This window comes from Podarcis tiliguerta (assembly GCF_965153285.1).
Source record: "Podarcis tiliguerta genome assembly, chromosome: Z".
Classification (NCBI taxonomy): domain Eukaryota; kingdom Metazoa; phylum Chordata; class Lepidosauria; order Squamata; family Lacertidae; genus Podarcis; species Podarcis tiliguerta.
Window position 1 is genome coordinate 27,542,513 of NC_139553.1, and position 26,168 is coordinate 27,568,680.

Sequence of the window (26,168 nt, forward strand, 5' to 3'; positions counted from 1 at the left end):
TGTTGTCCTTCTAGCTACCAGACAGGCAGGAAGGAGAAAGTCCTACCCATTTGCCATATGGTGCACAGCAACTTCTTTGGTTATGCTACTCATGGTCCTTAAATGGCCAGCTAAAGCTATTGTCTTAAAATCACCTAGACAGGCTATAGTCAATCTATAAAAATGAATGTGTTGCCAGTAATGTTGTTTTTGTTTCAATCAATTCTGGTGATCAACAAGACAGATTGTTTCAATGTATGACAAAAAGATATTTCTAAATATATCTAGCAGGGGTGGGGAAGAACGAGAATAAAATATAAAATATTGAAAGATGTAAAAGACAGAGGAGGTTTCTCCCTGCTGGGTATGAGTTTATATTATGAAGCATTTTGCCCTTGATGGTTGAAGGAATGGATGACATTGGAGAATCCACATATCTTAGATTTAGAAGGTCATGGTAATATTTTTGGTTGCCACGCCTATTTGTGGTATGAAAAGGTGAAAGTACATAAAGGATTTACAAATCACATAATTAGAGAATTTTTTTATAGAGTATGAGATAAATATAAAAGTTGGTTGAAGACAAAAATACCACTTTGATTCTCACCTTTGGAAGCCATAGCGGTAATGAAAAAGAATATAATGGAAGGTTGGACAACTTATAGAAAATTATTAAAACAAGGGGGAGGAGAGTATAAATTAAAAGGATTTAAGGATTTATCAGGAAAGCTAACAACATGGATACAATATCATCATTTGAATGAAGTATTTAAGAAATATAGGATTCAAGGGTTTGGGGAACAAATATCACAATTGGAGAGAGATCTGTTGTAATGTTAAAGTGCTGTCTGAAATCTATAAGATATTATTGGCCTGGGAGACAAAGGATGAGCAAGTAAAATCTTCAATGATTCAATTTACAGCATGCTATAGTTTAAGAGAAAACTACTGTTATAAACATGGTGTCAAACACTGACTAAATTGTCAAAAATGTATAAAACAAAATCAAATACGTGTTGGAAATACAAAGAGAAAGAAGGCATTTTTTATCATGTATGGTGGTCTTGTAATAAGATTAAAGCTTACTGAGAAATGAGTATAATGAATTGAAAAAGATGTTTAAAATAACATTTGTAAAAAAACACACACACCCAAAAGCTTTACTTTTGGGAATTATAGGGGAAGAACTACCTAAACAGTATAGAAATGTATTCATGTATGCGACAACAGCAGCAATAATGTTATTTGCCCAGAAATGGAAAGAAGGAGAAGTCCCAATGAAAGATTACGGATACAAAACTTGTGGAATACAGTGGCACCTCGATTTCCGAACGTAATCTGTTCTAGAAGTCCGTTCAAGTTCTGAAACGTTCGAAAACCGAAAGCGGAAGCCTCAGAGTGGAAGCCTTAATATGGAAAACTCAAAATGGAAGCCATATTACCTTTTCGACTTCTGAGGCGCATTCAAAAACGGAGGCATTTACTTCCGAGTTTTCGGTATTTGAGTTCTGAAACGTTCAACTACAGAGGCATTCGAAAACCGAGGTACCACTGTATGCAGAAATGGAGAAACTTACCATAAAAAATAAGAAATCAAGATGACAAACTTTTATAACAGAATGGAAATGGTTTGTTGAATATTTTCAAACAAACTGTGAACAGATAAGGACATTGGCAGGATCATTGTAATAACCTACAGTCTCATAAGAGCATATATTTAAAGTAGATGAAGAAAAGAATAAGTTACGTTAATTTAGAATAAGCAGGAAATGTAAAAAATAAATTTAAGGAACCACAGAAAGAGGATGAAGTCAGTCAAGTTTTGAAATGTTAGAATGATTGTAAAACTATTGAAATGTGTTTAACTGAAAATCATAAATAAATAAATAAATAAATAAATAAGTGAAATGAAATGAAATGAAATCACCTAGATAGAGGAACTGGTTAGGCGAACTGATTGTCATACTTTTTACCCCCACAGATACAGAAACCCAAGAATCAGAAGGGACTCAGGGCATTATTCAGGCTGACACACATGAACACCACAAACTCACATAATAATAATTAATTTCCCCCTCCCTAATGCAATAGCACATCTGTTTTTTTAAACAGTGCACCCTTAACACACAGTTCGTGGATTGACATTTTGATGTACTGATTAAAATAGGGCCTTATAGATTAATCAACTGAACCAGTTAAAGCTTGCAAATGCAGAAAAAGTTTATGTTCACAATTTCATGGTATGGTTTCCTTTTACTGCAACAGCAGCATAAATACTTTAAAACTGTGAGTAAATAATCTATTGCAGTGTCAAGCCTTGTAAGTAATGGAGCTGATATCCATTCCATATTTTTTGTGATTTTAAAATGCCAGGGTAGCAAGTCACCTAATTATTATTTCTGATTTACCTATCTCTTGACAGAGCTGTAGCATGCAAATGTGCTCTCTCTAGTTTTGTTTCTTTCTTTCTGTGTAACATTTGGGAAATGTGATGGAATATGCATAATTAAGCCTGACTTCCTATCACAGTTTGTTACCATCAAAGGTTTCCATAAGAGATGCATCCAGTAATAGAGTGAAGTAACTATTTACACTGCCTTACGTTACATGACTATCGATGTTAAAGTCATATGATAATAAGAAACTGTATCATTTCCTCTGTCTAATACCATTTTATGCCCCATACCTCTTCTGGGATAGAGAGCTCTTTTCTATCACAGTCTATCAGCTCAACACACAGTGATAATAAATATGTGAAAACTCTTCAGGGTATGTGATGCAGGCAGGTCAGTGGATAACCATTCCAAGTAACTTCTGCAACCAGTGTCCAGCAAACCATCTTGCACAGGTACTCAGCCATTGATACAGCCAGGTCAACCTAGTAACTCGCAAAGCTGATTGGCTTAGGATGTGAGTAAGCAACTGACTGTTTACCTGCCTCTTCACATTGTAGGATATCAGTATTCAAACAGCCATGTTGGCAAAGAGTGAAGGTGTAAGTGGCAGGTCAGCTGTTTCATCATTCATTCATTCATTCATTTTCCCTCCCATCTGACTGGGTTGCCCCAGCCACTCTGGGCAGCTTCCAACATAACAAAAATGTTGCACACACACTCAGTCTCCAAGTGGATTCTAGGCACTTACCCAGCATTCATGTTTCCTTTGAAGTGAAGTTCAGCAGAGACTGTGGTGTCTTTATGATATATGGTTTATTTATACATATATACAACCTGAACCTACAACAGAGGGGCATGCAGCATTAATACCCCAAGATGGCCCTGTCTCTCTCCCCCCCCCCCCCCCCGTAGCTGCAGCCTTGGATTCAAACTGAAATCAAACATTTCTGTGGCTCTCTCTAGCTTACCTGTCTGCAGGTTTGCTTCATCTAGCTTCTAGTTCACATCACTCAGCTCTCTAGCCTCCGTCCTTCTAAATGCCCGCATGTTGATGGAGGGTTCCAAACCCATCTGCTATCTTGCACAGAGCCCCTTCCTCTGTTCCACTTTATGGTCCATCACCCAGGCTGTCACCTCGTCAGGAAGCTAGCCTGGCTGTTCTAAGAATTTGAAGGTGGCCCAGGCATTCAGCCTACCTCCCACAAAAGGCTTAATACAGTGGATGCTCGGGTTGCAAACGTGATCCGTGCAGGAGGCACGTTCGCAACCTGCAGCATTTGCAACCTGTGACCCGCGTATCTGCGCACGCACAGGTCGCGATTTGGTGCTTCTGCGCATGCGCAAAACGCGATTTAGCACTTATGCACAAGCTCCAAAACTCGGAAGTAACCATTCCGGTACTTCCGGGTTCAGCACAGTGTGCAACCCAAAATCGCGCAACCCGAAGCATCTGTAACCTGAGGTATGACTGTAACAATAGTAAGGCTTGTTCAACAGACGCACTGCAATGCTGTTTTGACTCCAGTTTTTTTCCACATTGGATTTGTGCTTCTTCGTTAATGAATTTTAATTTGTTTTTATTTCTTGTAAGCTGCACTAAGAGCTTCAGTATAACGTGGCTTTTTAATGTAGTATAATAAAATAACTAAATGCATACATACACTTAGGCATTTTTTGGCAGTAATATGAGAGCAGCAGCTGTATCACTTGATGGTTCAAAATTTTAAAAGATTGGTAATATTAATATGCCCACTTTGCCGTATGAAGAGTGGTTAACACAGAAAGTGCTTAACCCAAATGTTGGAAAGATGGATTTTCAAAAGGGTATTGTTGAAGCTATATTGGACTAGAATCAGATTTTTAAAATAGACTTCTTTTGTCTTTTCAGTTTTGACCTTGTGGCTGTTGGGGGCATCTCAGTCACCTTGGTCTTTGAGAGATCTCCTTTTCTTTCTGTGAAAAGGACACTTTGGTTGTCCTGGAATCGGTTTATTGTAATAGACAAAGTAGTCATGCAAAGAGCAGAAGTGGACCCACCATCCTGTGACATCAGTAACTTTGTGAGCCCCAATCCCATTGTCCTCCCTTTTCCTCTCACATCGTTCGGAGGATCATGTCCAGAAAGGGGGACAATTATACCAGAACTACAGGTAAGAGCAAATGCCAATGGTGTAATATCATTGCTGGAATGACAATAAATAGTTGGTTATCTGTTAGGATGGGGACCCCTGTTTTTGTTAAAGCATGGATAATTTAATGGCCTTTAGCTAAGTGTTAGATTTTATTTGCTAAAATGAAGAACTGAATATTTTGCTTTTTTATGTAAGTCAGTGGTTCCCAACCTTTTTAGTTCTGAGAAACTGACCTAAATGGCAGTCACAGAATAACATAACCCTAAATTAAATTAAAATATGTCATTATTATTTCCCTGTCACTGATGAGTAAGTGTGGCTTATGCCAGCCCAGCATAACCCAGTGTTGTTATACCCATTTTCCTGAGGGTGGGCAACCAGAGTAGTGTATGACAACCCTCGAGTGTGTAGTCCAGTCTTGCTATCCTGTGCATTGGATTTTTAGGGAAATGATGAGGGTTAAGGAGAGAAGCTTGTGGAGCTGATTATTGCAGCAGTGCAATTAATTAAGGAGTGAAGGGAGCTACGGAAAGAATTGATGGTTTCATTTGTAAATGGAAGGATAGGAACTGTAGATCCACACATTGAGAAACAACAGAAGGACAGACTGTGATTTCAAGTTTCTTAGAGTTTTGTCTGATGTGATTTTCTGTGACATTAACACACCCAACTGTTTTTCAGGTGGTCCAGGAGGAAATCCCCATCCCTTCCAGCTTTACAAAGCTCAGCTACCTGAGCAGCCGAACTTCAGGATACAAAACCTTGCTACGCATTGTGATGACACATTCTACCATCCCTCCTGGAATGACAAAAGTGCATCTTACTGTTACAATTGAAGGGCGGCTGGCTCAGAAATGGTTCCCTGCTGTCACCAACTTGGTCTATACCTTTGCTTGGAATAAGACAGATATCTACGGCCAAAAAGTCTCTGGCTTGGCAGAAGCAATGGGTATGCTTTTTAACAACAACAACAACAATTAATTAACTATTGATTTATTGCATGGGCATCAGCCATTTTATTTATTATGTATGAATTCCAAGAAGCCTTTTAAATGATCATCTTTCCCTGGCTGCATCTGCAACAGAAATGTTCTTAAGTTTTTATGTTTTATATATTATTATTATTGTTATTAACCTTAAATGCATTCCTCTAAGGAGCTCAAGGCAGTGTATATGGTTCTTTTGCCCATCCATTTTATCATCACAACAATCCTGTGTGGTAGGGTTAGGCTGAGAGATAATGACTGGCTCATAGACATCCAATGTGCTTCAAGTCTCAGCAGTAGTCATTTAAAAATGTTGCTACTTAATCCAAATCAAATGGTGTGTGTCTGTTTTCCTGTTCTTGTGAGCAGATGCACAATTAAAGATGTATATTTCCTGGTCAGTTTCAGCAACACACCTTCTAAAAGCAAATTCAGGTGGTTTGTGAGTGCCTTGAATATTGGAGCCAAAATACGGCCACTGAACATTAGAGAGGGAGGTCTTGGCATTATTACGAGAACCCTGAAGTTTGCAGACGTACAAACATAGTTGTTGAAAATAACTAACAAGACAAGCTGACCCCTCCAAACAACCTTGTAAGGACTGAGCATGTTCAAGTGCCAGGCCATGTGGAACGTCAAGGGAATGGCTGTAACTCATTCATAGTGCATCTGCTTTGTGTCTCCCAGGTACAATCCTTGGCATCTCGACCTAGGCCTGGGAATACCCCCTCTCTGATACTACATGGAACAAAACCTATGTTCCCAATGTCATTCTGAAAATAAAATTGAAAGCTCAGTGTGTGGGCGGAGTAAAATGCAGGTTACACAATCCTCAAGGAGAATATGGTTGTCTGGCAGGAACCATGGACAGGGGACTTCTGGTCTGCAAGCCTTAATTATGCCTGTCATAATTAGGTTGCTCCATCCAAACTACACCCACCTGCCTAACACATATGATGTCTGGTGAGAGGAGGGAAAGGTGGGGCTTGGATGAAAGGGCTTTGCAGGCACCACCGCTGCCCGCAAGACCCTTGCATAAGGCTTCTCAAGAGTAGATAATCAGTGGATGAAAAGTAGTTGGGAAGTGCTAAGGACAGAACTTTGTGAGCACTGACGAGCAGTTGGTTGTTGGTGCTTCACAGACTGTTTTGCTTGCATGATTTGATGTCAAACCAGCAGGTCACCTGTTCTCAATTGTGACATTAGGAAATTGACTGGTAGGCACCGGTAGTCTCAAATTGAGACTGCAAGGTGGGAGGTGGAATCAGAGGATTGTAGAGTTGGAAGGAGCTTTCACTGTCACATCCATTCCCTGACGCTTGTGCTAGATCACCTCAACATTTTGTTGCAGGTCTCACTTGTTTTCTCTAATAGCAAACTTAAGAGCTTTAAGCACATAGCCATCTGGAAAGAAAACAGAGCCACCAAAAACAAGCAGTGGTTTCTGCATCCTTGAGGACCTCCTAATTTATGCAGAGATTTATAGGGTTGTAATTTTGTTTTAAAAGTTTTTTAAATGGCCTGGCAGAGATCTTTGAGCTTCCAGCCTTACAAAATGCTAGCAGTAGTTGAGCTTAGAGAAAATAGGGTCTAATGGGATGTGATGATGTCATGAAAGCCTTTTAGAACTGGCTACATGGTGCCCATCAGTGAGCACAAAGGAAGCACAAATTACTCTCACTCTTAAGCATTGACACAGTTGTAATTTTGCCAAAATGTGCACTGGTGTGCGCATTACATGATTCCCATTGATAACAATATAATGTGCATAGAAAATATATCTATTTGGATGCACATTATGAATCACATCCTGGCCAACGCTTCCTGTTTTCCTGCACTGCAAGTATGTCTGTTTGTGCCCTTTGGGAAACCTTTGGAAGGGGGGGGGGGGAGCTTGGTTCCGTTTGTTTTCTGGTTTATGAGGAAAAATCTCTGGCTGCCTAAACATTAAGAGAAGACAGGACACCAGGGAGGATGGAAGCCTTGTCCTTCACTATTCTATCTTAATTCCTGCCAAGAGGAGTCGTTCCTCATCCTGTCCTGGCTTGAGTGACCATCCCCTCTTGCTCTAGAGCAGGGATGTGGAACCTCATGCCCTCCTCACCTTTGACCCTTCTTGCCTTTTGTTCTGGCCCTTGGAATTCTTCCCAAACTGCACACCCCGCTGACCCTGTTTCACACGCTGTGTGGTTTTGTCTGGCTGGGATGTGTTCTCGAGGTCTGACAAGGCCTCTTGCTTGACTGAACAGAGGATAGAGAGGGGTGCGTTGAACAGGAGAGTTGAAATCAACCTGTTGTACAGTGGTAAAGTTTGCGTTCCTTGTACAATGCTAGTGCCTGGATGGAGACTAGAGAGGAGCAAGAATGAGTAAACATTACATCAGTTGCCCCACACTTTTTGTCTCTGGCTCTAACCACCACTGTCATGTGGCCCTCAGAAAGTTGCCCAGAAGGGAATGTCAAGAAATTAAGCCTTTAGTGCCAAGGGCCTAGTCCTGCGGAACACCTTGCCAGTGGAGATTCAGCAGGCACCTTCTGTGCCAACTTATAAATGCCTCCTGAAAACTTTTCTGTTCTGCCAGGCAATAAAGAGTACACCCCACATAGTAGTAGTTTACTGATGTTTGTTTTTAATTTCTTTTTACTTTCAACTTGTTTTAAAGTCTTTATTATTGTTTGATTTTATGTTTTTTATATTGTTGTAAACTGCTGTGATATATCTTTATGGTACAGTGGTATATAGTACATATTTTTATAAATAAATAAAATGTGGCCTGGCCCTTGGGCTGAAAAATATTCTCCACCATATGACATATTTAGAGTTCTTACCCTGCTAAGGTTCAATCTGGTACCATCATTTATTTTGGAAAGTAGATTTGAGCATCTTCCATTTGATGACTGTCATGTATGCGTGCGACATGGTAAAATTTGTGTACATTTTCTTACCTTTTCTTTAAAGTACCTCATTCATATATTTGTCAGGTGCATTTGTTTCCCAAAAGCATCATGAGTTTGCAAGGTATTGTTTTTGTTTGTTATTATGGTACAGATTTTTGTGTTTCGATGTTGCAAACTGCCCTGTGATCTTCGGGTGAAGGACAGTATAAAAATTTAATAAATAATAACAATAACAATTCCTGCTTCATGACAAAAAGTCAGGTACTATAGGATATCCATCATATACCCATCTGCCTTTCACAGCACTTCTGAAAAAGTCCAGGGTATTATCTTCCCTGCCCCCATAATTGACACCTCATCATGCTTAATCATTCTCTTTTTTATTATTCAAAGAAAGATTCATCATTAAGTTCCAGTAAAACTGATGAGTTGTGTGCAATTATATTGATGCCAATATAATAGCAAATGGCATTGGAGCAGATTGAAATAGCAAATTTCATACAAAACATCCCCCCTCCCCCGCTACTCAAGTGCAATGGAGAAATCTTGACATCTTTTTTTGTGTGTGTGCCTTGCAGCAAGATATATTCTTTCAAAGTGATGGATTAGAGAGAGCAAGGTGAGAGGGCAGAGGGGATAGTGGCTCCCTGAAATAAATGAAACAAGAGGTCTGCTTGCCCCAGGTATGATGGAGTGAGCCTGTGCATCCATTCCTATGCCCAACAGACAGCAGTTGTGACAGTGCTGCCCGTGGAAGCAGCATTTTTGCAGCACTGATGAATCACTGGAGGGACAGCAGGGTGAGCATCTGGGCTCAGACCAGGCATACCCTCCTGCCATCTCTCAGAGCAGTGTCACAAGAACATTGTCCCTAGGAAACAGCACTGCTGTGACAATTTCAGGGCTGATAGGAATCAATGGGGGGGGGAGCCAAGCTCAGTGGCATACAGCACCTGTTTGGCATGCAAAAAGACCCAGATTTTATCATTGGCATATCTAGTTAAAAAGATTTCTGTTTTTCATTTTGTTTTCTTCCAGTTTTCTGTTTAAGACCCTGGAAAGCCACTGCTTTCATTGATTATTGCAATGTGCACTATGTGGTGCTGCCCTTGAAGACGACCCAGAAACCTTAATTGGTCCAAAATGCAGCAGCTACCAGATTTCTGGCTGGAGTTTCTTTTAGATCTCGTATAACCCCTGTTTTAAAACAGCTGCAACATTTTCCAGTTCTTTCCCAAGCCTGCTGTCTCAAGTGGTGTTTGTGATCTAATTATTGATAAAGTACAGGTGAAATAAGAAATACCTGTTTTAAAAGCAAGTATATCTAAAATAATTATATTGGCATAGGTATAACCTGGTATCTACAAGGGAGACAATCTTTCATTAAAAAGAAATGAAATGAGACTTGCTGCAGCATCAGACAAAATACTTGTCTGGTCCAGTGTCCTCTTCCCTACAGTAGCCAGATGCTTATGGGAAACCCACAAAAAGGGCATGGGGGCAATAGCCCTTTCCTCCAGTTGCTCCCCAGCAACCATTTTCAGAGGCAAGCCTCAGAGTCGGCTATTAGCATAATTTCTAACATTTAATATCGCCCAAAAGGCATTATGCAGAAATGCAATATTCAGGTACCTGAAAACTTCCCATACAGACTCTCTCAGATGCTAAGATCAGTGGAGGGGATTTCTTGATTGCTCCATCATCCTCAGAAGCTTGTGGGGGCTGGTCTCTTTGTCAACTCCTAAGTTGTGGCACTCACCAAAGGTGTGTTTGGCACCTTATATCACCTTTGGTGAATGCTGAAGATACACCTTTTTACCCTGGCTTTTGACACTTTAGTTGTATATTTTCCAAACCCACCTTAATTTTGGTGGTTGTTTTACGCTGTTTTTAATATTTTGTTTTAGAGTTGTAATCCACCCTGAGACCTTAGGGCAAAGAGCAGGTTAATAATAGGAAGAAGAAGAAGAAGAAGAAGAAGAAGAAGAAGAAGAAGAAGAAGAAGAAGAAGAAGAAGAAGAAGACTGACCCATTAAGGCATCTTCACATCTTTCATAAATCTAGTTGATTTCAGCATTTTTATTCCTTCCTGGAATAAAAATACAATTTTTCTTTTCTTTTTCACCATCTCACGAGTTATAGCTTTCACGTACATGCCCCTGAAAGAAGCAGAGTGCTTATTTGCAACCTGAGTGGTTCCCTCCAGGAGCAGAGAGCAATTATGTCCTTTAGTTTTCAGGAATGTGTTCTTCCTTGCACATGTGCTCCGGAATCTCTGCAGGTGCCACATTAACAGCAGATACGCAGTGGTAGTCTTGGGATCTGCGATTATTTCGGCTCCAGCAGCAGCAATTTACTCTGCATTTCTTCATGATAATGGCATAGGAAAGAATTCTGGCAAGCCGAAAGCGACTTTCTGTTACTAAGACAAGTTTTGTGGTTTCTGTTGCTCCTGTTCACTGATGAGGTTTTCAGAAGAGTTGCCTGCTCCCCCCCACCCCTGTAAGGTGGAGTGGATTTTCCCATTGCTTCCTAAGGATGTTATAAATACTGATGCCATTGTATTAGCTGCTAACTACTGCAGCCTCGATTTTCCTCGTCATTAAGAAATAGTCACACACGAGATATGCTTACTAAGCTTTTTTAAGCGCAGTGTATGTAAAACAAACTGCTTGTGCTGTTTATATAGGGGGTGTTATTGGGTTGTAGGGGGGTGTTATTGGGTTGCTGTTTTTATTTTGCGGTTTTATATTTTGATTTTATTCTGTGAACCGCCCTGAGACCTCCAAGTATAGGGTGGTATAATAATAATAATAATAATAATAATAATAATAATAATAATATATGCATAATATATGCTTTCCTCCACTGCACCTTTGCTCTTTATACATATTTGCTGATGTACTTCTAGAAAACCGGAATATAATTTATAGCAATGGTCTTTAGAATTCTGCTCTTTGTCTACAGAAAAGCCTATACAGTGGTACCTCGGTTTTCGAGCATCTCAGAAGCTGAACGTTTTGGTTTTCAAATGCCCAAAACCCAGAAGTAAATGCTTCCATTTTCAAATGCACCTCAGAAGTTGAATGGCTTCCATTGCATGTTTTTCCATTTTCTCCATTGAACTTGCAGCCAGCCCTTTGTATCTCGGTTTTCAAACGCCTTGGAAGTTGAACAGTCTTCTGGAACGGATTGCGTTTGAGAACCATGGTACCACTGTATTTCATTGGTGGGTGGGCATGACCCATGGAGATGGAGATTCACTATTGGTTGTAGATGTTGAAGGGTGCTTGATCAAGACACCCCCCATCCCAGAGCCCGTTCCCTCTGTCAGTCTACTTCAGGGATGAATTACCTCAGGTCCTTCAGGCCTGTCTGTCTGGCCCTTGGGACTGTTTCCAGACCACACACCCCTAGTGACATCTTCCTGGAAAGTTTTTTGCCCGCCTGGAATATATCCTTGACCTCTGATTAATTCCTCTTGCTTATTTGGAGGGAGGAGAGGAGTGGGTGAATATGTGGAGAAACTACCCTATTGTACAATTTACGTTTGTTGCCCCATTAGCTTTTGCCTCTGTCCCCACCCACTGCTGGCATGTGCCCCTGGAAGTGAGTGTGGCCTATAGACTAGAAAATATTCCCCATCCTCAGTCTGCCTCCCTATTCCCATTAGCGCTCAACTGTATGTGCACATTACTGTATTTTATGCTCAAGAACCACAGCATAAATGTTACCCCAACTGAACCTGAATCACATGCCTGTCATTTTCTAATTTATGTTGTGCATAAATGTACTTATAGAAAAGTCAACTGATCTAATTTTTTTGTACAGTATATGCATAATATTTGTACATCTGCTCCTCCTGCTCTACCACATCATTGCTACCGCCTACTTATGCCTGCTAGGCAGAGAGCCCATCAGCAAGCAGGCGGTGGTTGCATCAGCTGCTGTTTCTCCTCCTCCACCACCACCACCATGGCATGAGCCAGAGTGAGAGGTGAATGAACAAGCAGGGTGCAATATGAAGAGGAGCAGGGTCAAGGGGACTCTTCTTAGCAGGTGCATTGCAGTTGCCCACCCATGGCGACCTTTGATTTTGGGATTGCTTTGAGGGAGGCATAGGAGGGAGTTGCTCCATTGTGGAGAACAGAAGTGGTGGCTGTTGTCCATAGCAGACAATGAGCGGACAATCCATTCTAGTTTTGTTTTGCTCAGTTCTACAAGGGCAGCAATGAGACACAGGCCACCATCACACAAATTCTTAGGCTACCCTCTGCAAGTGGAATAGGGACTTTCCTAACAACAGTCAGCAACCTTAACGAACTACAGCTCCCAGAATGCTTTGGAGGAAGCCATTGATGTCTAAGGTGCTATCACAGCACTTTAAATGCATAGTGTGAATGTGACCTAAGAAAAAGGAAGCTGACAGGTGTAATAGGACTGCCTGGTTCATGGCTGTTGCTTTTAGTTCACTGTCAACAGCAGAATAAACCTGTGCTTGAACTTTGTCTCAGTGTCAGTCTCTTATCCTCCATTCCTGCTGCAGCCAGGCATTCTCAAACAGAAGGAAGGGTGACCATTGCTTATATTTTTGAAGACTGGAGGTGCCAAAAGGCCTCTAGTTGTCACAATTTCATTAATTAGTAAATCTAGTCCAGATAATCATGTACCATGTCATCAAGACCCACCTAAGGTCTGTTTTTTACAAATAGCAGATGAGATGGAACTCTCCAGTATCTGGACTGCACTGCTTTCAACTGTAGGCCAGGAGGGCATGTGTATGTATGTATGTATTTTTATTTTTTTAAGTTCCAAAATGCTTAGGAAAGAAAGAATCTCCACACAGTATAGAGATTCAGTTATATATCAAAAATTATATTGATAAAAATACAAAAAGCAATTGAATACATAAATACATAAAACCATAATCAAAAGCAAAAGCAAAGATAAAACCAATAGCTCATTTAAAACAAATGTAATTATATAATGTGTCTGAATGGGGCTGCTGAAACAGAAAAGTTTAAGTAGGCAGATAAAACAATATAGTGAAGGTGCCAGCATAATGTCAATAGGCAAGGAGTTCCAGGTAATGCCACTGTAAAGGAATGACTTGCAAAGGCAGGGTCAACATTGTGTGGCACTTGTAAAAGTACATGTTCCACAGATCAGAGTGACTGAATGTGAATGTATGGGATGGGGCAATCCCTTAAGTAATATGGTTCCAAGCCAGCCAAGGCTTTGCATAACTGAATTCTCTACATAAAAAATAAATAAACCCTTGCACACGGAAAAGTAGATGGCAGGAAAAGTAATCCAAATGCAAGACTGGTTGTTGGTGACACAGGAACATCCTGCTGTCTGAAGTGCAGCTGTCCGCACATTAATTACCTTCTCTGTTGCTTATGAGTCCAGGTTTGGGGGTGGGGGCAGGGGTGGTTGACAAAATGCATTTTGATGGAACCCCTGCTGAATGAGTGGGACTCCTTTGTCTTGCCTTGTGGTAGCATCAGGTGGCAGTAGTCCCAGGTAGCTCCAGGGGACTGCCTTGGAAGCTGCCATTTCACCATTCAGCTTCCAACATAGCCTCACTCTGGGACATTATGGGAAATTAAAATAGCAGATCCAAGGCAATGGGAATGATGGGAATTGTAGGCCAACATCTAGAGGGCCACAGGTGCTCCATCACTTAAACAGTGCAGGATTAACTACTCATGATTTAATCTTACAATTACCATGGAAAATGGGAAGAAAGCCAGTCTATAATGTATTGTTCTTTATCTCTTTTCAGTGTCAGTGGGTTATGAGTATGAAACTTGTCCAAATCTGATTCTGTGGGAGAAAAGGACTGTAACACTGCAAGGATTTGAGTTGGATGCTTCAAATCTTGGAGGCTGGTCCTTGGACAAACACCACATTTTGAATACACAAAGTGGTAAGTCAGTTGGCTATGAATTAAGCAGCATGGAAAGGTTATTTCACCTCCCCTCCCTGCAAAATAGAAAATTACTAATGGTAATAACATTCCTAACTTCAGAGGGTATTATGTCTGGTCAGAAACGTCTGCTGAATCCTTCTTTGGTTTTCCAGCTCACCAGCAGAATCATAGATGTATAGAGTTGGAAGGGAACCAACTTTTCCAACCCTTTGCATAATAGATGCTATTTAGTTCAGGCATTGACTACTGCATCACTGATAGATGGCCATCCAGACTCTGATTAAATACCTACCTCCAGCAAAGGAGAGCACACCACTTCCTCCTGATATAGAGGGTTGCACTGTTAGACTGTTCTTAACATTCTTGTGTTCTTCTGGATACAGTTAAGGCTCTCACCGTCCTTCTAATATGCAGTACAACTAGGTAATATGTGGAATACCAACAGAGTAGCCCTATTTATCTGAAAGTCTCATTGCTGGAAGTGACTAGAAGTTTGCTGAGCCAGAATGGAAAGTTTCTGTAGGCAACTATTCCAAGGTCACAGCAGATGAAGTGAGTAAGACCTTTATGAGATAATAGAATATGTGCATCTACTATGGTCATAAATTGTTCCAAATAGAGCATCACTTTAATTACAGGGGTAATTAAGGAGAGGATTTTCCCTATTTTCTTGCAAATCACCCATCCATACCTCCCTCTACTGATTTTATAGGCTATGGGGGAGCCATGCTTGAGAATTGTCAGGAGATAAGGCTAGTGGATTGTCAGGAGATAAGGCTAGTGGATTTTATTAAGGGATTTCTCCTCAGCTTCCTCCAATAATCTGAGCACTAGTAGGATGAAGCAAAGCATGTACTCTCAAACTTCATTAGCTGAAAGGTCAAAAAATAATGTACCACTTGATCTCAGCTAAACTCTCAAGAGCAGGTTCTCATCAGTTTGAGCCACTGAATATATATATATATATATATATATATATGCAGGTTTTGGTGTCCTCGGGTGTCTTCCCGTGTAAAAGTTGGGGTGTCTAGGCGACGTTTCGACGAGGTCTCACTCGTCATCTTCAGGCTGGTGCTTTCGGCTTCTTGTTACTGGAACAGAGCAGGATCTCAGTGTTTGAGTTCCTATAAATACTGTTGAGGAGGTGTGGTGTATAGCCTCCAATGTTCTGGGCAGAGAGGAGGTTCCCAGGCTAGTGTGCCTTTTCTTCTTTTGTTCCTTAATTACTTGAGGGATGTCTTGAGTGATTTCTTGAGTGATTTCCTGAATCCCACTTAGGTGGGTCATTAGGTGTGGATTAGTTGCTAAAGCCTTCGTGTCTTGAACTCTTGAACTTTGTGAAGAGTTTTTTCTGAGAAGATGGCTGTACTGCACTTGGTTGTGCTCTGGCTTGGCTTCGTGTATAGGGGCGAGCTGTGGTTTTGTGGCCTGTGCCAGCCAGATCTGTGTAGGGATTGCAGGGGGGTGCAGCATCCGGAGGTGCCACCCTGGTTTGGCTACTGGATGGTGTCTGTAATTTATCTGTGGAGAGGGTCTGGGTTTGGGTCTGGTGTGGTTGATTGGTGATGGCGTTCTGTGTGCCTCTGGATCTGGTGTCAGATTTTGTGGGGAGGGCTAATTTCCAGATGTCTGGCAAGCGGGATGTGTCGTCACGCTTGTTCATGTTGTGAGGGTGTTTCTCTATCTCGATGGCTTCCATGATTATTCTCTTGTGGTGATGTTCCATGTTAAAGAGCAATTTGGAATCTGCAAAATTAATTTCGTGTCCTGTTTCTTTCATGTGTTGGAAAAGAGAGGAAGTTTTTTCTTCTTTTTTGACGGCATTCTTGTGTTCTGCGATCCGTGCATTTATTCGTCTGTTTGTTTGTCCAATGTACGTGGCTGGGCAGACTTTGCAGGGTATTTCATAGACCCCTTGGTTTTCCAACTGAATTTTATCCTTGGGGTTTCTGAGGATATTGGCTATTTTTTGGTTGGTGCAAAAGGCTGTTTTGATATTGTGTTTATGGAGGATTTTGCTAATTTTATCTGTAGTGCCCTTGATATAAGGAAGGAGGGCTATGCCATTGTTTTCTTCTGTGTCTTGGTTTTTGGGGGGTGTTTCTTTTTGGATTAGCTTCGTAACCCTGTTTTGCTGGTATCCATTGGCAATTAACACATTTGAGAGATTCTGTAACTCAGTTGTCAAGTGGTCTTCGTCAGCCAGGCGTTTGGTTCTGGAGATGAGAGTCTTGGCTACGGAGTTTATTTGTGCAGGGTGGTGGTGTGATTGTGCATGTAAGTAGCGGTTGGTGTGTGTTTTTTTCCGGTAGATAGTGTGTCCTAGGGAGCCATCAGGTTTTTTGTAGATTAGGACGTCAAGGAAGGGAAGTTGGTTGTTGGCTTCTATTTCCATAGTGAATTGTATTTTGGGGTGTAGGCTGTTGAGATGTGTGAGGAAGCTATCCAGTTTTTCCTTCCCGTGTGGCCAAATTACAAAGGTGTCGTCAACATATCTGAGCCAAAGTTTGGGTTTGTGTTCTGACTTGTCTAAAGCATTGGTTTCAAAGTGTTCCATGTACAGGTTAGCGATGACCGGTGAGAGGGGTGATCCCATAGGTGCTCCTTCTATCTGTTTGTATCTTTGTCCATTGTGGATGAAGTACGTGTTGGTTAGGCAGTGGTTGGTCAGGTCCAAGATGTATTCGGGGGGATTGTATTTGTTTTGAATGGCTGTCAAGGCTTCATTAATGGGCACTTGTGTGAAGAGAGATACAACATCGAAGCTCACAAGTAGGTCATTGGGTTGTAGGTTTTGCTTCTTTATTGTTTCTATGAACTGGAAGGAGTTTGGAACGTGTGAAGAGATGGATTCTGCATAGGGCTGAAGTTGCTTGGCGAGAAATTTAGCGAGATTTTGTAGAGGTGAGCCTATGGAGCTGACTATTGGTCTGAGTGGTGTTCCTTCTTTGTGTATCTTGGGGAGGCCGTAGAGTTTGGGGCCTCCCCAAGATACACAAAGAAGGAACACCACTCAGACCAATAGTCAGCTCCATAGGCTCACCTCTACAAAATCTCGCTAAATTTCTCGCCAAGCAACTTCAGCCCTATGCAGAATCCATCTCTTCACACGTTCCAAACTCCTTCCAGTTCATAGAAACAATAAAGAAGCAAAACCTACAACCCAATGACCTACTTGTGAGCTTCGATGTTGTATCTCTCTTCACACAAGTGCCCATTAATGAAGCCTTGACAGCCATTCAAAACAAATACAATCCCCCCGAATACATCTTGGACCTGACCAACCACTGCCTAACCAACACGTACTTCATCCACAATGGACAAAGATACAAACAGATAGAAGGAGCACCTATGGGATCACCCCTCTCACCGGTCATCGCTAACCTGTACATGGAACACTTTGAAACCAATGCTTTAGACAAGTCAGAACACAAACCCAAACTTTGGCTCAGATATGTTGACGACACCTTTGTAATTTGGCCACACGGGAAGGAAAAACTGGATAGCTTCCTCACACATCTCAACAGCCTACACCCCAAAATACAATTCACTATGGAAATAGAAGCCAACAACCAACTTCCCTTCCTTGACGTCCTAATCTACAAAAAAACCTGATGGCTCCCTAGGACACACTATCTACCGGAAAAAAAACACACACCAACCGCTACTTACATGCACAATCACACCACCACCCTGCACAAATAAACTCCGTAGCCAAGACTCTCATCTCCAGAACCAAACGCCTGGCTGACGAAGACCACTTGACAACTGAGTTACAGAATCTCTCAAATGTGTTAATTGCCAATGGATACCAGCAAAACAGGGTTACGAAGCTAATCCAAAAAGAAACACCCCCCAAAAACCAAGACACAGAAGAAAACAATGGCATAGCCCTCCTTCCTTATATCAAGGGCACTACAGATAAAATTAGCAAAATCCTCCATAAACACAATATCAAAACAGCCTTTTGCACCAACCAAAAAATAGCCAATATCCTCAGAAACCCCAAGGATAAAATTCAGTTGGAAAACCAAGGGGTCTATGAAATACCCTGCAAAGTCTGCCCAGCCACGTACATTGGACAAACAAACAGACGAATAAATGCACGGATCGCAGAACACAAGAATGCCGTCAAAAAAGAAGAAAAAACTTCCTCTCTTTTCCAACACATGAAAGAAACAGGACACGAAATTAATTTTGCAGATTCCAAATTGCTCTTTAACATGGAACATCACCACAAGAGAATAATCATGGAAGCCATCGAGATAGAGAAACACCCTCACAACATGAACAAGCGTGACGACACATCCCGCTTGCCAGACATCTGGAAATTAGCCCTCCCCACAAAATCTGACACCAGATCCAGAGGCACACAGAACGCCATCACCAATCAACCACACCAGACCCAAACCCAGACCCTCTCCACAGATAAATTACAGACACCATCCAGTAGCCAAACCAGGGTGGCACCTCCGGATGCTGCACCCCCCTGCAATCCCTACACAGATCTGGCTGGCACAGGCCACAAAACCACAGCTCGCCCCTATACACGAAGCCAAGCCAGAGCACAACCAAGTGCAGTACAGCCATCTTCTCAGAAAAAACTCTTCACAAAGTTCAAGAGTTCAAGACACGAAGGCTTTAGCAACTAATCCACACCTAATGACCCACCTAAGTGGGATTCAGGAAATCACTCAAGAAATCACTCAAGACATCCCTCAAGTAATTAAGGAACAAAAGAAGAAAAGGCACACTAGCCTGGGAACCTCCTCTCTGCCCAGAACATTGGAGGCTATACACCACACCTCCTCAACAGTATTTATAGGAACTCAAACACTGAGATCCTGCTCTGTTCCAGTAACAAGAAGCCGAAAGCACCAGCCTGAAGATGACGAGTGAGACCTCGTCGAAACGTCGCCTAGACACCCCAACTTTTACACGGGAAGACACCCGAGGACACCAAAACCTGCATTCCTGTACCCGTGAAAATCTACGAAAGCATATATATATATATATATATATATATATAGTGAGTGTTCAACCTTTAATAAAACCCCAAAAACATCTGCGGTTCAGGCCACAATGTGACGTGTGGGGAATTGAAAGGCATGCAGATTTGAGTGACTTTTCATTCATGAACTCTTTCCAAAGTTTGCAGCTACTAATTATACTAGAGAATTTGTTCTGCTGGGATGCATTTGCTAGGGCAAGATGGTAAGAAATGTCATTCTGCACTGCAATGATAATAATAATAGCATCAGAAATACTATAACAGGGACACAAGCCTTTCCCTCCACCCCTATTCAAACACAGTTATCTCCCCTTCTTAGCTGCATCTTCCTGGCAGTTATGATCCCAAAAATCATTTCCCAACATTCCCTATGATGATTATAATTCATTTATTAATTCATCTCTGTCCACACACATGCAAGCCACTTTTAACTAAAATCAAATTTAAATTCTGTTGGTTCTCATGTGCAAGCCTTGGGTGGGTTCAGCTAGGTTTATTGAATTTATGTATCTTTTCCTGCTAAAAAAAAGTTTCCAAGTAATATACAGCCAAATAAAAAATGCAGCTACATAAACATGTTAAAAACAGACTTCACAGTGCAATTATTGATTCTGCCCAATTCTGGGGAAAGCAAAAACATTTTTGCCCAGTGCAAAAACGATGACAGAGTTGGTACCAGGCAGGCCTCCTTAGGAAGAACAATCCACATGCAGGAGGCTGCTACAGGGAAGACCTGTTCTCTCATCACCATCCTTTGGACATGTCTTGAAGGATGCACTCAAAGAAGGACCCTGAATGAGAAGCCCAGGGTCTCAGCACCAGGGTCTGACCCACAAAAGGTTTTTTAAAAGTCAAAACCAGAACTTTGAATCATGCCGAGAAACGAATCAGGCCAGAATCAGTGGTCTATACTCACTCCTCGGAGTGAATTAACAATCTATCAGCTGCATTCTATACTAGCTGTAGTTTCTGAATCATCTTCAAACTCAGCCCAACATAAATTGAATTGTAGCAGTTGGACCTGGAGGTAACCCAAGCATGCACAACTGAAGCCAGGCTATCCCTATCCTGTTGAGCTACCAGCCAAAGCTGGTATAAGGCACTCTATGCCACTTAAAATATTTACATATAGTGGATGGAAAGGGAAATGAAGTAGGTTAAGCAGACCCTGAGCTGAACTGAGCAGTATGTGAAACTCCTCAGACAGAGGCAGACTGCTTTCCAAAGCACAGGGTTGAGATCTGAAGTGAATCTTGTGGTTGGTGTGCATCTATAATAGTTGTTGTTATCTGCTTATTACAAGAAGCATTTGCATTTTTTTTTTAATTAAAAAATCCATCTAGGTCAGAATCCAAATTCTGAAAGATAAGTGAATTAGTTTGTTAGTTGTATATTTATATTCACGACTTTGGGGGGGGGGGGGAGACTCAAGGCAGCTTGCAGACCGGAGGTAGGAAATCACAGTTAGAAGTAGATCACAATTTATTGGCCAAATGCAAGGACAAAAAATACAGTTTTGCAAAGTCATCAGATAATAGTTGAAGAAGCCTTTTAAAGAACTGTGAGTCGCTAGTGAATCAGAAAATCTTACCATTCCAATCATCACAAAGCTAACTTTTCTGTTAAGTGTTCTGGCCAGGCTAGCATATCTGTCAATATATTACAGGAAGGCTCCTCGCATCCCTATTGTTGGAGCAAGTTTGTAAAAGCTTAAATTTGGGGTGATAAGTAAAATGAATACCCTCACGCAACAATGTGGATTTTCTGTGATGTTCTGTGTGCCCAACTCGGGCTAAGTCTCAGATCAAAAAGCAGCTTTTCAGCTAAGAAATTCAACGTGATCTGGCTGCAGAGGTTCAAAATTCTCCCTTTTGGTGGGCATGATAAAAGAATTAATACCATTTTAAGGATAATCTAGTGGATCTAAGGGTTTTCTGTGCAAAGCATTGTCCAGGCAGGGCTTTAATACCAGACTACCCAAGACAGAGAAGATCAGATCTCCCAAAACATCTATTTTTAGAAGAAAGCCGCTGGTTGGGGGCCACCAATATTTGATTGAAGCAGCAGTGCTGGGAGACAAGATGTTTAAACCTTTTCCCCAGCACTGTTTTCAGAATGTAAATCTCCTATTATCCCCGCTGGGAAGAAAAATACATGTTACTTTTATTGTCCCTGTATTTGGTTCCCTAGCAGGGCTAATATCAGCTTCAGGGTTGGGGGAGTGGGATTTTGATTGGGGGAACTAAATAGGGAGGGAGAGGTTCAAGGTTAAACACCACCCTTTCCTAGTCCTGCTGTTCTGACTAAAATCAGCTGCTTAATCCCTTTCCATTGTAAAATAGAAAAATGGAGCTGCTGTGATACATTTGTCTTGTCTCATAGATAACATTCTGGGTTGCTGTCCTGGTCAATTAAGGTCCCTGGTTCATACGTAATGGGGGATCCTGATAATACTAGCCAGGGTCTCAACAGTGAAGTCAGCATGTGGCAGGAGTGGGGAGAGGAGGAACTAGAGGAGGAGCACGCATTCACGTCAGTGGAGGCTGGTCCATTATTATGAAAGATGCACTGCTGCACCTACCTCAGTCTGCTTTCTAGGGGCAACACATCCTATTTCACCACTTGAGGTGAAACAGGAAGTGCCACCCTGCCCGGACTCAGGCTTCAGCTACTGTTGGGCTTCTTGCCTTCTACCCTACCAGTCTAAGTGAGCACTAGCTACCTTGGATTCACAGCTTCAGAAAGAAGTTTGTAATGATTGCCTGAATGGACTATTATCTCCAAGGCAGACACCAGACATTTTGCTGCCTGAAATGGATCAGCGGGTGGCTCCCCTTCCCGTGCAGTCGAGCAAAATAATAACCATGGCCTGCAAAACTTATTTTGGCACCTGAGGCAGGAAATTTCACAAGCACCTCAACCCCTTTCCTGTCAGTAAAACTGCAACAATAGTAAATTAAATAAATAACACTTTGTTGCCATATCGTGGCACCCACACCCAACTGCCTGAGACAAACACCTTGCCCTTCCCAATGATAGGGCCGGCCCTAGTTTTATTCATGGAAAGAGTTTAGTAGCTGAGTCCTTTAGAAATAGGAGGTCTCAGTGATTTTTCTATTAAAAAAAAAGTTTAAGGATACTCTCATTTTGACTCAAGAAAATCACCATTTTATAGTTTGAATTGGGGAAAATAAATACAGTAAATGCACAAAAGTACAAAGATTCACAAATTTTTTAGGGGTATGCGTACCCCTGTGTCCCTCCAGAAAAAAGCACTGGAAAGCCTACTTTTTGAGCTGGTATTCAGATTTCACAGATAAGGTGGCAAGGGCTGGGAATTTTTCAACTATAATTTTTAATATAATGAGATTTTGTTGCATTTTCTGATGGTGTTGGATCACATGCACACCCGCCCACCTCTTCATTACCTGCCTGAGACCTTTGAGATGGGTTAGGCTATGAATCTTAATGGAACAAGTACAATCCTTTCTAATTTGTCATTTTTTGAATTTACAGATACAGTAAAACTCTGGCTTCATCCTAGGGAACCTGTTTAGTGAAAGCATTGACTATTATTTGAGCACGTCAAAAATAACTATTTTGATTTGTGCTTTAAAGTACAAAGGTGTTTGGGGGGTTATTGTACCTTGCTTGTCTTTATGACACACTATTAAACCAAAGCTCCTTTCTCTTATTGTTAGCCATAAACAAAATATTTGCACGTAGACATTATTTCAAGAGAAGCAGGGTCTCTGGGGTCCTAATTATATATTGCTACTTGTGGGAGAAAGATGAAGGATTGCCTTTACATATTTAGCCATAGACAGAGGCCAACTGCTCCTGTCATTTCAGTGGATTTTAACTGCCAAGGGAGAAGGCGTTTGTGTGCATTAAGAATCCTGGCACATTGCCAATTTGCTCTTCCAAATGCACCCAAAAATCCAAAGAGAAATAAAGCAAGCTTGTCCTTTGTTGTTCATAAAATATTGCTTCTTTCTTTCTTTCTTTCTTTCTTTCTTTCTTTCTTTCTTTCTTTCTTTCTTGAAATCTCTGGATTCAAGTTTAAGAACTACAGCTAGTTATCTTCTAGAGAAATCTGGGGGAGGTTTTTGTGTCTTGTTTTTCATTTATTTTCATATATATTTATAAACTTGATAAAACAGCGTCCAGAATGTGGAATTGAGCATCCTATAGATCTCTAGTGTGCTTTACAAAGAATTTTAGAAGCTTTTCTCACCATTTTCAGTTAAGGCTCTTCATTATTTGTAGTATCCTCCTTGTTCTCAAATCTCCCACGGATCAGAGAAGTCAATTTATGAGTACTCTCAGAGACCCCAAACCTCATATTTCCTTCAAAGAGGTCCTGGCGAGCCCTTGGTTTCTAATATAGGAGGGTTAAGACATCGTGGGTTTGCAGGAAAAATTTCCTTCTCCATTTCCTCCTCCCTCAAGACCTGTTCCTGTAAGGAGTTTACTTTCCTAGCTTGCTTCTGGTTGGCGTTCTTAGAGATGTTAGCCAAAATGAGGGTGTATTATTATTATTATTATTATTATTATTATTATTCTGCCCTTCACTCTGATGTCCTAGGGTGGGTAACAGTATAAAACACAATATTAAAAACAGATTAAAACAAAATCATAAAAAGAAGGTCGGTCCTTAAAAATATACACTTCAAGTGTCAAAAGCCAGAGTACAGAATTGTGTCTTCAGCATTCTCTGGAAGCTGTGTAATGAAGGTGCAAGACACACCTCTGGGGGCTGCCACTGCCCCCTTCCCCCCAAAAAGGGACGAGGAAGTACCAAGAGGGTCCCCTCCACCAATCTCAGCACCCAAGAGGTTCTATAGGGAAGGAGGCAGTCTTTTCAATATTCAAACACCCTCTCTTTAACTGCAAAAAAGGTTCCCCAGACCAATAGATAATAAAATGGTCCTTGTCCTCAGAATTTGAAAGAAAAAACACAGAATGAAAGGAGAAGGGGGGGAGAAGGAAGAAAGGAAACTTTGGCACTGGCTGTTCGTTACAAAAATCATTTCTTAGTTTTAAAAAATCTGGCAGGGAGAGTGGAAGCGGGCTCCTTAGAGCTGCCGCTTCTCTGGTTGACTGATGAGTCTAGATTGGTCTCTTCCTTGGAATGATGTTATTCTATGAGGGACACATTGCTCATCCTTGAAAAAACAAAATTAATACACTCCTTCTGAAATCCATCACAGTATCTTTTCACATTATTTATCAAGCTCAACATGCACTAAAATAAGCGGGTTTTTTCTTATCCTTTTGATTCAGGGCCACTTGTACCTTCTAGAGACCTTTAGAACATTTTTCAGAAGTAGTATCTAAGGGTGAAAATAAACATATACGTGGCCTTACATTGTTTAATTACATCATGGTGCAGTTCTTAAGAAGGCATGATGCATGTTGATGTAAAGGTTATAATGAGATGGCTAAATGTGAAGCCCAGCTATTCAAAGTTTAAAGAATTTGGAGCAACAAGATCACTAGGATCTTCCATGATTTTGCATGTGTCTCATTTTAGAAATATTTACCAGTGAAAGCTATTTTAACAAAGTTTATAGGTAGGATCATATTAATACACTGCAAATAAAAAGCTTACATTGTGTTCAATGTGAACAGAACTGGACAAAATACTGTGTGCAATGGCATGTGCTTATTATGTGCTTGTGTTTTTAAACCAGGTATTGTCCACAAAGGAAATGGAGAGAACATATTCATCTCCCAGCAGCCCCCAGTAATCTCAACTGTCATGGGCAATGGGCACCAGAGGAGTGTTTCCTGTGCCAACTGCAATGGTCCATCTCACAGCAGTAAACTCTTTGCACCTGTCGCCTTGGCCTCTGGTACTGATGGCAGCATATACATTGGAGACTTCAATTTTGTTCGGAGGCTCCTTCCTTCAGGAAACTCTATTAGCATCCTTGAACTAAGGTAGGAAACTTCGGAGTGCTTAAAAAGAATTAATTCATATTGGAAAGCAAAGATATAGAGACCCCCCCCCCAATGTGCTATACTAATATCAGTCATTGGCAGACAGTGTGATGGGCAGAGGTGCATAGCTGACCTAGCTGGTGAGTTGCTGCCGCTTACGGGGGTAGAGTGAGGTTGTGGGGAGGGTGGTGTGGTTCAGGTGAAATGGGTTGACTGCTGATGCGTTTGCACCACACTGACCTCTCCACAGCCTCTCCCCCTCCAAGTAAGCAGCAGCAACTCACCAGCTAGGAGGTCAGGTAAGTGCCTCCGACCCACCACACTGTCCACTACTGATAGTAATATGTACAATATTTCCTTCATGGAAATAGATAAGGAATAGATGGAGTTTGCTTTGCCCCTCCTGTTTTTCAGATCACACATACTGTTAGATGTTAGCAGCTCCCGCATTTATGAGACAGTGACATTGCTTAGTGTGCATGCTGTGTATGCAGGTAGCGCTGAGCACTTCCCCTTTCCCTACATGCCCTGAAAGTGCTGAAGCCTTTTTGTTTGAATGTTCAATATTAACACTTCAAAAAGCCTCATGGAGAAATAAAACATAAGTGGATGATAAAATGGAAATAACGTAGGAACGTATGAGAATGTATGTTGGTGGGTTGGGTGTGTACCCTTACAGGGAGTGGTTAGGTTCTAATTTCTCAACAGACAGGAATTTCAAGGGAAATGGCATGGGTCACCTTAGAGAAGTAGAGTGGTCAAGGGGGACAGATAACGGTAAATGTACATTTTGCAAAGAAATAAAAAGGGGCTTTATACATATATGGTGGAAGCCCAGAGTTTCCCCCCGGAATTTAGTAATATCAATCACAAATGAAATAAATG

At 41.3% G+C, this 26,168-nt stretch overlaps 1 protein-coding gene across 14 annotated transcripts in view; it reads left to right on the forward strand.

The window, feature by feature from the left end:
- The window catches only part of TENM1 (teneurin transmembrane protein 1), a 372,670-nt gene that overhangs the window by 258,899 nt on the left and 87,603 nt on the right, over nucleotides 1–26,168 (forward strand). For all 14 annotated transcript variants that reach the window (XM_083423250.1, XM_083423251.1, XM_083423261.1 and 11 more), the window contains 4 exons: nucleotides 4,264–4,525; nucleotides 5,189–5,456; nucleotides 14,180–14,323; nucleotides 25,034–25,283. In XM_083423250.1, coding sequence (XP_083279376.1) covers nucleotides 4,264–4,525; nucleotides 5,189–5,456; nucleotides 14,180–14,323; nucleotides 25,034–25,283 — 924 coding nt within the window. The remainder of the gene's footprint in view (nucleotides 1–4,263; nucleotides 4,526–5,188; nucleotides 5,457–14,179; nucleotides 14,324–25,033; nucleotides 25,284–26,168) is intronic.